Consider the following 14,389-nt stretch of genomic DNA (forward strand, 5'->3'; position numbering starts at 1 on the left):
GAAGCGTATGGTCGGTATTGAGCACTAAAAATAGGTAGGCCCTTCAGGGGTGTGGAGGAGGAGGAGGAGGAGGAGGAGGAGAGGAGGAGGAGGAGGAGGGGGAGGAGAGGAGGGGGGGGAGGAGAGGAGGGGGGGGAGGAGAGGAGGAGGGGGAGGAGAGGAGGGGGAGGAGGGGGAGGAGAGGAGGAGGAGGGGGAGGAGAGGAGGAGGAGGGGGAGGAGGGAGGAGGGGGGGGGTGGTGCTACAAAAATAAATTAGGAGGGAAAGAGAGACCAAAAATATCATTGGCAGATAGATTAAGGAAAACCCCATGGCATTTCATAAATATATTAAGAGCAAGAGGATGACCCAGGAAAGAGTGGTGCCCACTAGAGACCAAAGGGGCAATCTGTGCATGGAGCCAAAGGACGTGAGCAAGGTTGTAAATGAATATTTTTCATCTGTACTCACTAAGGAGAAAGACATTGTAGCTGGAGATTTTAGTTGGGACAGTGAGGTTCAATGGCATGTTAAGATTAATAAGGAGGAGGTATTAGATATTTTAGCAGGCATAAAGGTGCATAAATTGTAAGGACTGATGAGTATGCTATGGGAGGCAACAGAGGAGATTGCAGGGGCCCTGATGGAGATATTTAAATCCTTGCTAAGCACAGATGAAATTTCAAATAACCGGAGGATAGCTACTGTGGTACCTTTATTCAAGAAGGGCAGCAGGGATAAGCCTAGTAATTATAAGCTAGTTAGTCTAATGTCAGTGAGAGGGAAACTATTGGAAAGAATTTAAGAGACAGGATTAATCAACACTTGGAAAGGCAGGAATTAACCAGGGATAGTCAGCACAGACTTGTTGTTCGAAGATCCTGTTAATCTAATGTATCTAAGTTTTTTGAAAAAGTAACTAAATATATTGATGAGGGTAGCACAGTTAATGTGGTTTACATGAACTTCAGTAAGGCCATTGACAAGGTCCCACATGGAAGGCTGGTCCAAGAGGTCCACAGCCCATGGGACCCAAGGCAAGTTGGCAAATTGGATTCAAACTTGACTTGTTAATAGGAGGTAAAGGGTGACAATGGAGGGTTGTTTCTGTGATTGGAGGCCTGTGACCAGCAGTGTACATGATGTGGGTATGCTGGCGTTGGACTGGCGTAAACACAGTAAAAAGTCTGACAACACCAGGTTTTAGTCCAACCGATTTATTTGATAATAGACTCTATTAGAGTCTAAAACCTGGTGTTGTCAGACTTTTTACCAGCAGTGTACTACAGGGATCAGTGCTGTTTCTTATATACATGATGTGAATGTAGAAGGTATAATTAGTAAGTTTGCAGATGACATGAAAATTATTGGTGTTGTTGACAGTGAAGAGGATAGTCTTAGGTTACCAGCTGATATTGGTCAGCTGGTAAATTGGACAGAGCACTGGCAAATTGAATTTAATCTTGAAAAGTGTGAGGTGATGCATTTTGGGAGGTTGAATAAGGGTAGGATATATACCATGTAGGTCCCTTGGGACTTTTGAGGAACAAACAGATCTTGGCATACAAGTCCACAGATCCCTGGAAGTGGCAGCACAAGTAAATAGGGTGATGATGAAGGCATACAGAATGCTTGCCTTCATTAGCCGAATTGTAAAATTGCATCTGGAAACTGGCATTTGTCCACGTCACTACGGACTTCCTACAGAAACTCAGCACACATTGAGCAGTTGAACCAGGAGCACTCGTTGTCGCAATGGATGTCTTGGCACTCTACACCAGCATCCTCCACGATGATGGCATTGCCGCAACTGCCTCAGTACTCAATGCCGACAACTGCCAGTTTCCACTAATCCGCTTCATCCTGGACCAGAATGTCTTCACCTTCAACAACCAGTTCTTCGTCCAGACTCACGGAACAGCCATGGGGACCAAATTCACACCTCAATATGCCAACATTTTCATGCACAGGTTCAAACAAGACTTCTTCACCACACAGGACCTTCAACCAATACTATACACTAGATATATCAATGACATTTTCTTCCTTTGGATTCATGGCGAACAATCACTGAAACAACTATATGATGACATCAATAAGTTCCATTCCACCATCAGACTCACCATGGACTACTCTTGGATTCTTGGACACACACATCTCCATCAAGGACGGTCCCTTCAGCATTTCACTGTACCACAAGCCCACGGATATCCTCATGATGCTCCACTTCTCCAGCTTCCACCCTAAACACATTAAAAAAGCCATCCCCTATGGACAAGCCCTCCGTATACACAGGATCTAATCAGATGGGGAAGATCGCAACAGACACCTCCAGATGCTAAAAGATGGCCTCATAAAAATAGGATATGGCGCTCAACTCATCGATCGACAGTTCTAACATGCCACAGCAAAAAACCGTACCAACCTCCTCCGAAGACAAACATGGGGACACGGTGGACAGAGTACCCTTCATCATCCAGTACTTCCCCGGAGCAGAGAAGCTACGACATCGTCTCTGGTGCCTTCAACGTGTCATTGATGAAGATGAACATCTCACCAAGGCCATCCCCACACCTCCACTTCTTGCCTTCAAACAACTGCACAACCTCAAACAGATCATTGTCTGCAGCAAACGACCCAACCTTCAGGAAAACAGTGACCATGACACCACACAACCCTGCCACAGCAACCTCTGCAAGACATGCCAGATCATCAATAGTGGATGCCATCATCTCACATGAGAACACCATCCACCAGGTACACAGTACATATTCTTGCAACTTGGCCAACGTCATCTGCTTGATATGCTTCAGTAAAGGATGTCCCGAGGCATGGTACATTGGGGGGGACATGCAGACACTATGACAATGGATGAATGAACACGCTCGACTATCACCAGGCAGGAGTGTTCTCTTCCTGTTGGGGAACACTTCAGCAGTCATGGCATTCGGCCTCTAATCTTCAGGTAAGTGTTCTCCAAGGCGGCCTTCACGACACACGACAGCGCAGAGTCATTGAGCAGAGACTGATAGCCAAGTTCTGCACACAAGAGGACGGCCTCAACCAGGATCTTGGGTTCACATCACACTATCTGTAACCCCCACGACTTGCCTGGGCTTGCAAAATCTCACTAACTGCCCTGTCTGGAGACAATACACATCTCTTTAACCTGTGCTTAACACTCTCTCCACTCACATTGTCTGCACCTTTAAGACTTGATTAGCTGTAAAGACTCGCATTCCTACCATTATTTTGTAAATTGAGTTTGTGTCTTTATATACCCTGTTTGTGAACAGAACTCCCACTTACTTCACAATATCAGTTCTGAAATTTTCAACCGACCGACAACTTCGGCAACTTTTCAGTGAAGCATTTTCCAGATTTCCCCTGTCCTCTGTGCCGAAATGCCTCCTGACATCACTGCACTGAACAAACTCATTGTAATTTTAGAATTCCCTTTCTTCTGAGTTCTCCTGCCACAGGAAATAGTTTGTCTCCATCTACCCCGTCACATCATGTTAAAACACCTCATTTAGATTGGCCTTAGTCTTCTATACTCACAGGAATACAAGTCTAGTCTGTGAAACCTATCCTCATAATTTAACCCTTTTAGCCCCAGTTATCATTCAAGTGGTGCCAGCGTAGATTGCAGTATCCCAGATAGAATTTAACTAGTTTATATAACTGCCTCAGCTCAGGAATTGGTTTAGTTCAGTTGGCTGGACAGCTGGCTACTGATGCAAAGTGACGCTGACAGCACGGGTTCAATTCCCATACTGGCTGAATTATTCATGAAGCTCCTGCTTTTCAACCTTCCCCTTGTCTAATCCTCAGGTTAAATAATCACCACCCCCTTTGAAGGGGACAGCAGCCTATGGTCACCTGGGACTATGGGGACTTCACTATAACCATCTGATATCATCACCCCCTTTGTGTTACAGACCCCTTGAGATAAAGAGGCCAACTTTGCATTCATCCTTTTAGTTATCTTTTACATTTTTTCAGAGATTTCTGTACTTAAAATCTCTGCTCATTCACTCCATATGCCACAGTTTTGCCCATGCATATAATCTATCAAGGTTCATTTACTACTTGCTACTCCTGTGTATCTACACTGTTCATTGTGCCATCTAACTTTCTGTCATCTGCAAATCTAGATAAAAAACTCTATCATTTCATCCCATATCCTGAGAGACACAAGTTACTCTGATAATTGAAGGTTGACCCATTATCTCTACTCTCTGTATCTCTGTTAAAAACTCCCTATCCAAGCCAGTATTATCTCCACATATAATACCTGTACCCTGACATGAGACCCCATACAGTAGCGTGTATATTTACTATATCCTGCTATTGAAACATCAACAGCACACTTCCGAGTCTCTACAGTTATCATTAACAGGTTTCCCAAGTCAGGATGATGTGGAACTTGGAATGAGTTATGGAAGTGCTGGTGTTCCCAGGCATCAGTTGCCCTTATTCTTCTAGATAGTAAAGGTTGATGGTTTGGGAAGTGCTGTCAAAGAAACCTTAGCGAATTACTAAACTGCTTTTTGGATAATGATACGCAGCGGAATATTTGATGGAATGTTCCCATGCCTTTGCCGGTTCAACGCCAAGATTCACAAAGGTGCACTCGCACCTGTAAGTACTGGCTCACTTTCAATTCTTTCGCTGATCAATAGCTTCAGTAAGCTGTGTTTCCTCCCCGGTTTCTTCACATTCCAGTTTTATGGCAGCACCAAGCTACAAATGATTCCCAGGACTTCTCTGCATTTGAAAACTCTCCAGCACGAAAGCAGTCAGTGACCTTGCGCCACCTTCTCAGCGTTCTCTCTGAGCCCCAACTATACTGGACAGCTCCCAGGGTTTCTCTGTGAACTGCAAATTGTATGAAGCACAAATTAAAGAATTGGTTTTACAGCAGCGTGAACTCTCCACGACATCTTCTGCCGGCGCCTGCCATGGTGGGTCGGGAAACCCACTGGAGGCTGGCGCGAGACTTATTTGCATCCCACTAATGGGAAGCAGACGAAGGCCCAACCGGAATCTTCCACCCATGCCCCATTCACCAGTGCAAAACACATCTGGAACAGCATGATGTGCAGGTGCTGGGACTCACCTGAACAATGCCAGGACCTGCCCCTAGAGTTCAGGATGGAGGCCCATGGTAACCCTGGATCATGGAACACCACAACAGTGGCTGGGGGATAGAATCTACAGGTGGATCTTCCAGATTTGGTGTCCAGGAGGAAGTCCATCTTCCAGCCTGAGAATGTTCTTTAATAGTGGGTCAGTGATGTTGGGCACCTTTCCAATATGGCGCCTAAATAGACTACACACCATCAGGGCTGCCCCTCCAAGGAATATTGCACAAAACACCTGGTTACATAATTAATGAGGAGAGGACTGGAAGAGTTGGATGTTTTCCTCCCTGCCTCTGCAGTGGGAAACACTCCATGTGCCTGCCTCTGCCACAAGACTTAGTTACCTGATGGGAGAATCCCACCCACTGTGCCAATGGTGGGGGAAGTGAATATTTAAGGTAGTGGAAGAGGTATCAATGAAACCATCTGCTTTGCCCTCGAGTGCTATTGGAGTTGCACTTATCCAGGGAAATGGAGAGTAGTCCATCCTAATTTGTGTCTTGCAGATGGTGGAAATGTTCTGGGGAGTCATGCAGTGAGTTGCTCGCCACAAAATACCCAAATTTTAATCTGCTCTTGTAGCCACAGTGTTTGTGTGTTTTTGTGTGCCACAGTGTTTTTGTTTCGGTCTTCACGGAGGAGGACGTGAATAATTTGCCGGGTGTTAGCGATGGAAAGGTGGTAGGACTTGAGGGTCTCGATGACATTACTGTTACTAGAGAGGTGGTGCTCGACAGACTGGAGGGGCTGATTGTGGACAAGTCCCCAGGACCGGATGGAATGCATCCGAGGAATGCATCTGAAAGAAATGGCGGAGGTGATAGTGGATGCCTTGGTGGTTATTTTCCAGACGTCGCTGGATTCCGGGGAAGTGCCAGAAGATTGGAAAGCGGCTAATGTTACGCCGTTGTTTAAGAAGGGTGCCAGGCAAAATGTGGGAAATTATAGGCCGGTTAGTTTAACGTCTGTTGTAGGTAAAATGTTAGAATCCATCATCAAGGAGGAAATAGCGAGGCATCTTGAGGGGAATTGCTTGATAGAGCAGACGCAGCACGGTTTCGTTAAGGGCAAGTCGTGTCTGACAAATTTACTGGAGTTCTATGAGGATGTGTCTAGGGCGGTGGATAGAGGAGAGCCGGTGGATGTGATCTTTCTTGATTTTCAGAAGGCGTTTGACAAGGTATCTCACAAGAGGTTATTGCAGAAGGTCAGGGGACATGGAGTTGGGGGTAGGGTGTTAGCGTGGATAGAGGACTGGTCGTCAAATAGGAGGCAGAGAGTGGGGGTCAACGGGTGCTATTCGGATTGGCGGTTGGTGACTAGTGGAGTGCCTCAGGGGTCGGTGCTGGGGCCTCAGCTATTTACCATTTATATAGATGATCTGGAGGAGGGAACCTAGTGTATGGTTTCGAAATTTGCTGATGACACCAAGATTGGTGGAACGGCAAATTGCGCGGAGGGTGTGGAGAGTCTGCAGAAGGATCTAAATAGGCTGGGCGAATGGGCCAGGAACTGGCAAATGGAATTTAATGTTGGCAAGTGCGAGGTGGTCCACTTTGGTAGGAATAATGGTAGGAAGGATTATTACTTACGTGGAGAAAAACTGCAGCAGGCGACGGTGCAGAGGGACCTCGGGGTCCTTGTGCATGAGTCGCAAAAGCCCAGCTTGCAGGTGCAGCAGGTGGTCAGGAAGGCAAATGGGATGCTGGCCTTCATAGCGAGGGGGATTGAATATAAAAGTAGGGAGGTCTTGCTGCGGCTGTATAGGGCATTGGTGAGGCCGCAGCTGGAGTACTGTGTGCAGTTTTGGGCGCCGTACTTACGCAAGGATATTTTGGCCTTGGAGGGAGTGCAGAGGAGGTTTACTAGGCTGATGCCGGAGTTGAGGGGGTTGAGCTATGAGGAGAGGCTGAATAAACTAGGCTTGTACTCGTTAGAGTTTAGAAGAATGAGGGGAGATTTCATTGAGACGTATAAGATGATGAATGGGATGGATAGGATAGAGGTGGAGAGACTCTTCCCGCTCAGAAAGGACAGCAGGACTAGGGGGCACAGCCTCAAGATAAAGGGGGGGGCGGTTTAGAACGGAGTTGAGGAGGAACTTCTTCACTCAAAGGGTGGTGAATCTCTGGAATTCTCTGCCCGTTGAAGTGGTGGAGGCTACCTCGCTAAATATTTTTAAGATGCGGGTTGATGGGTTTTTGATAAGAGAGGGGATTAAGGGTTATGCGGAGAGGGCGGGAATGTGGAACTGAGACACGACAGATCAGCCATGATCTTATTGAATGGCGGGGCAGGCTCGAAGGGCTAGATGGCCTACTCCTGCTCCTATTTCTTATGTTCTTAGGTGTGACTGGTCAAGTAAGCCTAGCAACTCCAGTTAGACATAACAAGGCTTTCTGAGCAGAGTCACATTGCTCAAGCAACAATTAACAGAATTAAGAATGATATCTGACCAGGGCTGCTCAAGGTGTGCTGCAAGGCCAACTGCAGTCTCCCACCATTGAAAGTCTGCAATCTTCTACCAGCCATGCTGAGCTCAGTGGATTAGCACGGCACTGGGGCATTAAATTAGGCCAAGATATCCATAAAACGGACATTAAGGGGATGCAGAAGGGTAATTTGGTTGAGTATTGATTGGAGTATTGGAATCATTGCTGAATAAATTCAGTATGGAGTGGTTGTTGTGTGGTGTGTTTTATTTTAAGAGGACACTGTGATGGTCAATAAGAAAGGGCTGGTAAGGTGTGGAAGTATTGAGCACTGTGGATCTGCAGATCCATTTTGGGGAAAAGAGTCTAATAGTACACTCCTCATCTACCTGTTGCCCCATGGTGACGTCACCCAAAAGCACTGTCTTGGTTTTCATATGCACACTGACAACACCCAGCCCTACCTCAACACCACTTCTCTTGACTCTTGCACTGAGGCTAAACGATCTGTCTACTTATCTGATATTTAGCTCTGGATCTGCAGAGATTTCCTCCAACTATACACTGGGAATATTGAAGCCATTGATTTTGATCCCTGCTCTAAACTCCATTTCTGAGCTACCAACTCTATCCCACTCCCTGGAAAGAGGTGGAGATTGAGCCAATCTGTTCACAATTTTGTTGTCACATTTGATCCTGTGATGAGTTTCCAATCACATATTTGTGTCTACACTGAGACTGCCTGTTTCCTTCCTGTCACTTTACCACCCAACGTCACCCCTGACTCAGCTCAACTGCTGCTGAAACCCTCATTCATGCCTTTGTTCCCTCTTTACTCACCTGTTCCAACATACTGCTGCTCTGCTCTGCCTCATTCCACCCTCTGTACACATGAGGTCATTTAATAGTCTGGTGCTTGTTTCTGAACTCACAGCAAATCCCATTCTCCTATCACCCCTGTGCTCAGTGACCTACATTGGCTTCCAATCAAACAATTCGATTATAAAATGCTCATCTTTGGTTTTAAATTTCTTCCTTTCTCTGTAATCTCCTCCAGCCCCACAATCCTCCAAGCTATCTGAGCTCCTCTAATTCGCCAATTTTAAGTTGCGCCAGCGTTGGTGACTGGATGGTCAATTGCCAACATCCCAAACTCTGGAATCCCCTCCCTACACATTTCCCATTTCTTTCCTTTTTAAGATACTTTTTTACAGTTCTTCTGTTAATGTCTGATTAATTCAGGTCCAAAGGCAATAAATTAATTAATTTATGGTAACTACATTGATAAGGCAACTGAATTGTTCAACAAGTTAGGGGTGTTGGTCCACTTACAAATAGGGACATGTTTAATTTAATTGTTTGGTTGTTTTAGAACCGTGGAAATCCTACAGTGCAGAAAGGGAGCATTCGGCCCATTGAGCCATGGAGTTGTGGGGATAGTGCCTAGGTGGGGTTGTTGTCGGTGCTACTTTTGCTGACATTAACACTGTAATGAAGTTACTGTGAAAATCCCCCAGTCGCCATACTCTGAAGCTCATTTGGATACACTAAGGGATGGCCAATGCAGTTCACCACCGACAGCAACGCCACCAAGGCCCTATCTCCATAACTCCATATATTTACCCCGCCAATCCCTCTAACCTATGCATCCCAGGACACTAAGGGGCAATTTAGCATGGCCAAAACACCTATCCCACACATCTTAAAACATCAGTATGAATGAGGCATTCTGTGCTTGGTGGGTGCCACGGGGGCTGGAGTGCTTGATTGACCTCGATAATCACATTTTAATTTGTTATTTGTATGTTTCCTTTGTGATTTGTTCTCGTTTGATGCAGTATCCCTGTACCAAAGAGCCACTCTTTACATTTTTCTTTTAGTTTGTTTAATTTATTTCAATTTGTTTAACCAAAACAGTATAAATAAACGCATACTTAGCTTAATTGGTTGTTTATTTTACTCGAAAGAGTATAACTGGAGACACTCCATGCTTGGTGGACAACGCGAGGGCTAGGGTGCTTTACTGACCTTGCTAATCACATTTTAAGATGACCTTTGTAAATTTCCCTTGTGTTTTTAATTGCAGTTTCCCCTTACAGGGTTTCCCTTTAGTTTGTTCATTTGACATTATGTTAATCAGTCAATTTGTTCCTGTTTCTACTTGGCTCATTCAAAAAGAGTATAAATGGGAACGGCTGGAACACTGAAGGCAGAAGGAACCAGGAAAGTCTATGATTTTGCTGTGCTGCCTGGGAAATAAAGGTATTCAAGGTATAGGCTGGCTTTGAATGCAGACTTCCTCAACATATAATTATTAGAATTAATAACATCTTTGACCAAGCTTTCAGTCATCTGACTTAATACTCTTTTTGTGGCTTGGTGTCATATATTAAGTGGGCTTGTGAGGCACCTTGGGTATTCTTCAAAGGTGCTGATGAGTTGTGCATCTTGTGTCACTCGAGGCACTGCACACCAGGTGTTCTGTACTCACACTGCAGCCTGAGATTAGTAACTTGATACTGAACAGGGATTAAACCCAGAAACATCTGTTTGGTTCAGTTGGACAGCATTATTTCAAACAATAGTTTGTTTACAACAACAAAATACAACAAAAGTAGCAGAGACAACTATTCAGTATAATAGAGGGCGCTGCAAAACAGCAGACATCCTGTTGTACGATACTAAATAATATTATTATGCTACGTTTTTTTAAATATATTTATTAGCGTCACAAGTATGCTGACTTTAACACTGTAATGAAGTTACTGTGAAAATCCCCCAGTCGCCATATACTGGCGCCCGTTTGGATACACTGAGGGAGAATTTAGCATGGCTAATGCAATTCACCAGCATGTCTTTAGGACTACGAGAGGAAACCCATGCAGACACGGGGAGAACGTGCAGACTCTGTACACACAGTAACCCAATCCAGGAATCGAACCTGAGTCCTTGGCATTGTGTGGCAGCAGTGCTTACCACTGTGCCACCATGCCACCCAACTGTTTGGGGTGGGGAGAGGCTGACTTTCTGCTGCTTTCCTTCTAATATATTTACACATCAACAAATCACACTGAGATTTCATGCTCCCATTTTAAAAGCTTTCGCTATTTGAAGCAAAGTTCTGAATGATTGTACTCTTGTACCTTGCAATTTGGCTGGTGGATTGCAGGAGAAGGTGCATTGCTTTCCATAGGTGGTGCCCTCCGGGCAGAAGAAACTGGCATAGTAAACATGTGACTGGTCAGGAAACCCACAGTTGATGGGGTCACAGGTCACAGTTCGGTCCCATTTTCCGTACTTGCAAACAAGGGAAACCTCTCTCTAAAAGACATTAAAAAAAATGTTATTGTTATGATCAGTCACATTTCTTCAAAGCATCGGTACAGAATATTCTGGAATTCTTTAAAATCTAATAATGCAAAATGACATTTTCAAAAGAGCCTGGAGGGGATACAGTACAGTACCCGTAATTCTTGTGCAAGATATGTGCTCGGGAATAAGTTCTCAAGCTAATTTTTCCTTTCTTAATTCCTTTCGAATGAACTGAGCCAATATTTAGTTATTCTACTGACTAAAAATACTGCTCATCAAACACTCAATGGAACATTACAGATTCAATCCCACTGGAAAAATGACAGGGGAATGCAGCTAACCAATACTGGACAACACAGAGTGCACAACTTACCCTGGACAAGTGGCTTAGGATGGATTCAAAACCAGAAGCCCATTGATCTACTTAATTCTGTTCATCTCTGACCCTCCCATCTGCTGCCCTAAAATACAATTTCTCTATTTTTTTCATTCATTCATAGGATGTATTGGCTGGGCCAGCATCAATAACCTTCCTTCATTGCCCTTCTGAGTGGCTTGCATTTTAAGAGTCAACCACATTGCTATGGATTTGGAATCATATGTAGGCCAGACTGGGCAAGGACAGCAGATTTCCTTCTCTAAAGGACATCAGTGAATCTGATTGTTCATGGTTATTTTACAATTTTATTAAATTCAAATTTCACCATCTGCTGTGGTTGGATTTGAACCTGGGTCGCCAGGGCATTACCCTGGGTCTCTGCATTGCGAGTGCAGTGACAATACTGCTACACCACTGCCTCCCCTCCTTTCTATATTAAGAGAAATTTCCAAAATGAGAGCTGAGGAGCATAGCCTCTGGTTTGTAATATTGTCTATTCTCATTGCAAGGGATCATCGTATACTATTAATAATATCCTCTCATTTTCCTCAGTTATTGTAGAACAATGATATTGTAATGTTTCAATCAACGCATCACAGAAATGAGAACAGAAATAAACAACACAAAAATACAAGGTGGCCTCGATCCTATCCCAAAAGACTACAGCTCTTCCTATGTGAAGTTGTTTATTTTGGAAGGGAGAACAAAAGCATAGAGTATTATTTAAATGAAGTAAAATTGCAGAAAACTGCAACAGAAAGGGACTTGGGGGTATTTGTGCACGGAACGCAGATAGCTTGCACACAGGTGCAGCAGGTAATCAAGAAGGCTAATGGAATGTTGGTCCTTATTTCAATAGGGTTGGAGTATAAGAGTAGGGAAGTCTTGCTGCAACTGTACAAGATACTGGTGAGATCACATCTGGAGTACCGTGAGCAGTTTTAGTTCCCTTATTTAAGGGAAGATGTTATTTCATTGGAGGCAGTCCAAAGAAAGTTTACTAGGATGATCCCTAGCGTGGAGAGATTGTCCTACAAGGGAAGGCTAAATAGATTGGAGCTCTACTCATTGGAATTGGTTTCAGTGAGATCATCTCTCATTCTGCCATTCTTAAGGGGCTTGACAGGATAAATGCCGAAAGGATGTTTCCCCTCATTGGAGAGTCTAGGACCAGATGGCATAATCTCAGAATAAATTTAAGTCTTGAGATGAGGAGGAATTACTTGTCTCAAAGCGTTGTGACTCATTAGAACTCCCTGCCACAGAAAACTTGGGGGGTGGAGGGGGCGGGGGTGGGGAGTGTCCTTGTGTATATTTAAAGCTGAGATACATAGATTTTTGATCAGTAAGTGAATCAAGGATTACAGGGAAAGGACAGGAAAGTGGACGCGATGAATGTTGGATCGCCATGATCTTTTTGAATGGTGAAATCTGCTTCAGGGACTGAACTGCCTACTCCTGTGCTGTTTCTTGTGGTGTTCCTATCCACTCTCAAATCCCAACTGCCTGCACCTCTTTCTATCTACTCTCATTGTATAGGAAGTAAATTTTCACTATCACTTTCACTAACTGACACCTATGTCAGATTCATATTTATTGACTACAGCTCAGCCTTCAACACCATTATTCCTTTGAAACTCATCTCCAAATTCCTTGGCCTGGGCCTTGGCTAATACCTCTGCAACTGGATCCTGAACTTCCTAACTCACAGACCACAATCAGTAAGGACAGGCAACAACACCTCCTCCACGATTATCCTCAACACCAGTACCCCACAAGGCTGTGTTCTCAGCCCTCTACTATTCTCCTTATACACCAATGACTGTGGGGCCACATTCCCTCCAACTTAATTTTCAAGCTTGCTGATGACACTACCTTAGTAGGTCAGGTCTCAAACAATGACAAGACAGAGTACAGGAATGAGATAGAGAATCTGGTGAAGTGCTGCAATGACAATAATCTCTCCCTCAACAAAATGAAGGAGATTGTCATCCACTTCAGGAAGTGTAATGGAGAACATGCTACTGTCTACATCAACAAGGATGAAGTCGAAATAGTCATCAGCTTCAAGTTTTTATGTCTCTAGATCACCAAAAATCTGTCGTGGTCCCCCCATGCCGACACTATAGTTAAGAAAGCCCACCAACACCTGTACTTTCTCAGGAGATTAAGGAAATTTAGCCTATCAGCTATGACTCTCAACAACTTTTACAGATGCACCATAGAAAGCATTCTTTCTGATCGTACCACAGCTTGGTATGGCTCCTGCTCTGCAAAAGACCATAAGAAACTACAAAAGGTCGTGAATGTAGCCCAATCCTTTATGCAAACCAGCCTCCCATCCGTTGACACTGTCTGACTTCCTGCTGCCTTGGCAAAGCAGCCAGCATAATTAAGGACTCCACACACCCCGGACATTCTCTCTTCCACCTTCTTCTGTCGGTAAAAAGATACAAAAGTCTGTGGTCACGTACCAACTGACTCAAGAACAGTTTCTTCCCTGCTACCATCAGACTTTTGAATGGACCTACCTTGCTTTAAGTTGATCTTTCTCTACACCTTAGCTATGACTGTAACGTTACATTTTGCACTCTCTCGTTTCCCTTCTCTAAGAATGGTATGCACTGTCTATTACAGCACACAAGAAACAATACTTTTCATTGTATACAAATAATAAATAATAAATTTATAAATAATACTCAATAATAAATCAAATCAAATCATTGTATAGAATTTCAACGGAAAACATATTTCTTCCCTTGAGTCTACTATTTAAAATTCCCAAAACAATATTAAATATCCCATAATGGCTATGTTAAAGTTTTCACTTAGTAAGAATAATGCATCATCAAATTCTAAACACATTGGAGAAAAATGTGTCTATTTTCTTTTAATAGACCTGAGAACCCGTTTTTCAACGTACAGCTCATAGAAAGGCTGATCCAAGCTACATTTCTTGGCAAAGAACTGATGCATTTATCACAGTTCAGCACATTCACTTCAAAACTCTTAGTTGTTCATTGCCATTTCTGGCATTTCTGCATTTTATCAGATTGATAACTTCAAAACACAAAGGAATTGTTTTCCCCATTGTGGATCTCAGATGCAGAGCCAATACCTGTAATGAAAAGAAGACTGGA

At 44.0% G+C, this 14,389-nt stretch overlaps 1 protein-coding gene across 1 annotated transcript in view; it reads right to left on the reverse strand.

Annotated features, from left to right (window-relative positions):
* pappa2 (pappalysin 2) overlaps nt 1–14,389 on the reverse strand; it is a 379,187-nt gene that overhangs the window by 121,761 nt on the left and 243,037 nt on the right. Inside the window, exon 15 of the mRNA XM_080196777.1 lies at nt 10,702–10,879. Coding sequence (XP_080052903.1) covers nt 10,702–10,879 — 178 coding nt within the window. The remainder of the gene's footprint in view (nt 1–10,701; nt 10,880–14,389) is intronic.

Source organism: Carcharhinus amblyrhynchos, chromosome 9, assembly GCF_965287045.1.
Source record: "Carcharhinus amblyrhynchos chromosome 9, sCarAmb.v2.hapA, whole genome shotgun sequence".
Lineage (NCBI taxonomy): Eukaryota > Metazoa > Chordata > Chondrichthyes > Carcharhiniformes > Carcharhinidae > Carcharhinus > Carcharhinus amblyrhynchos.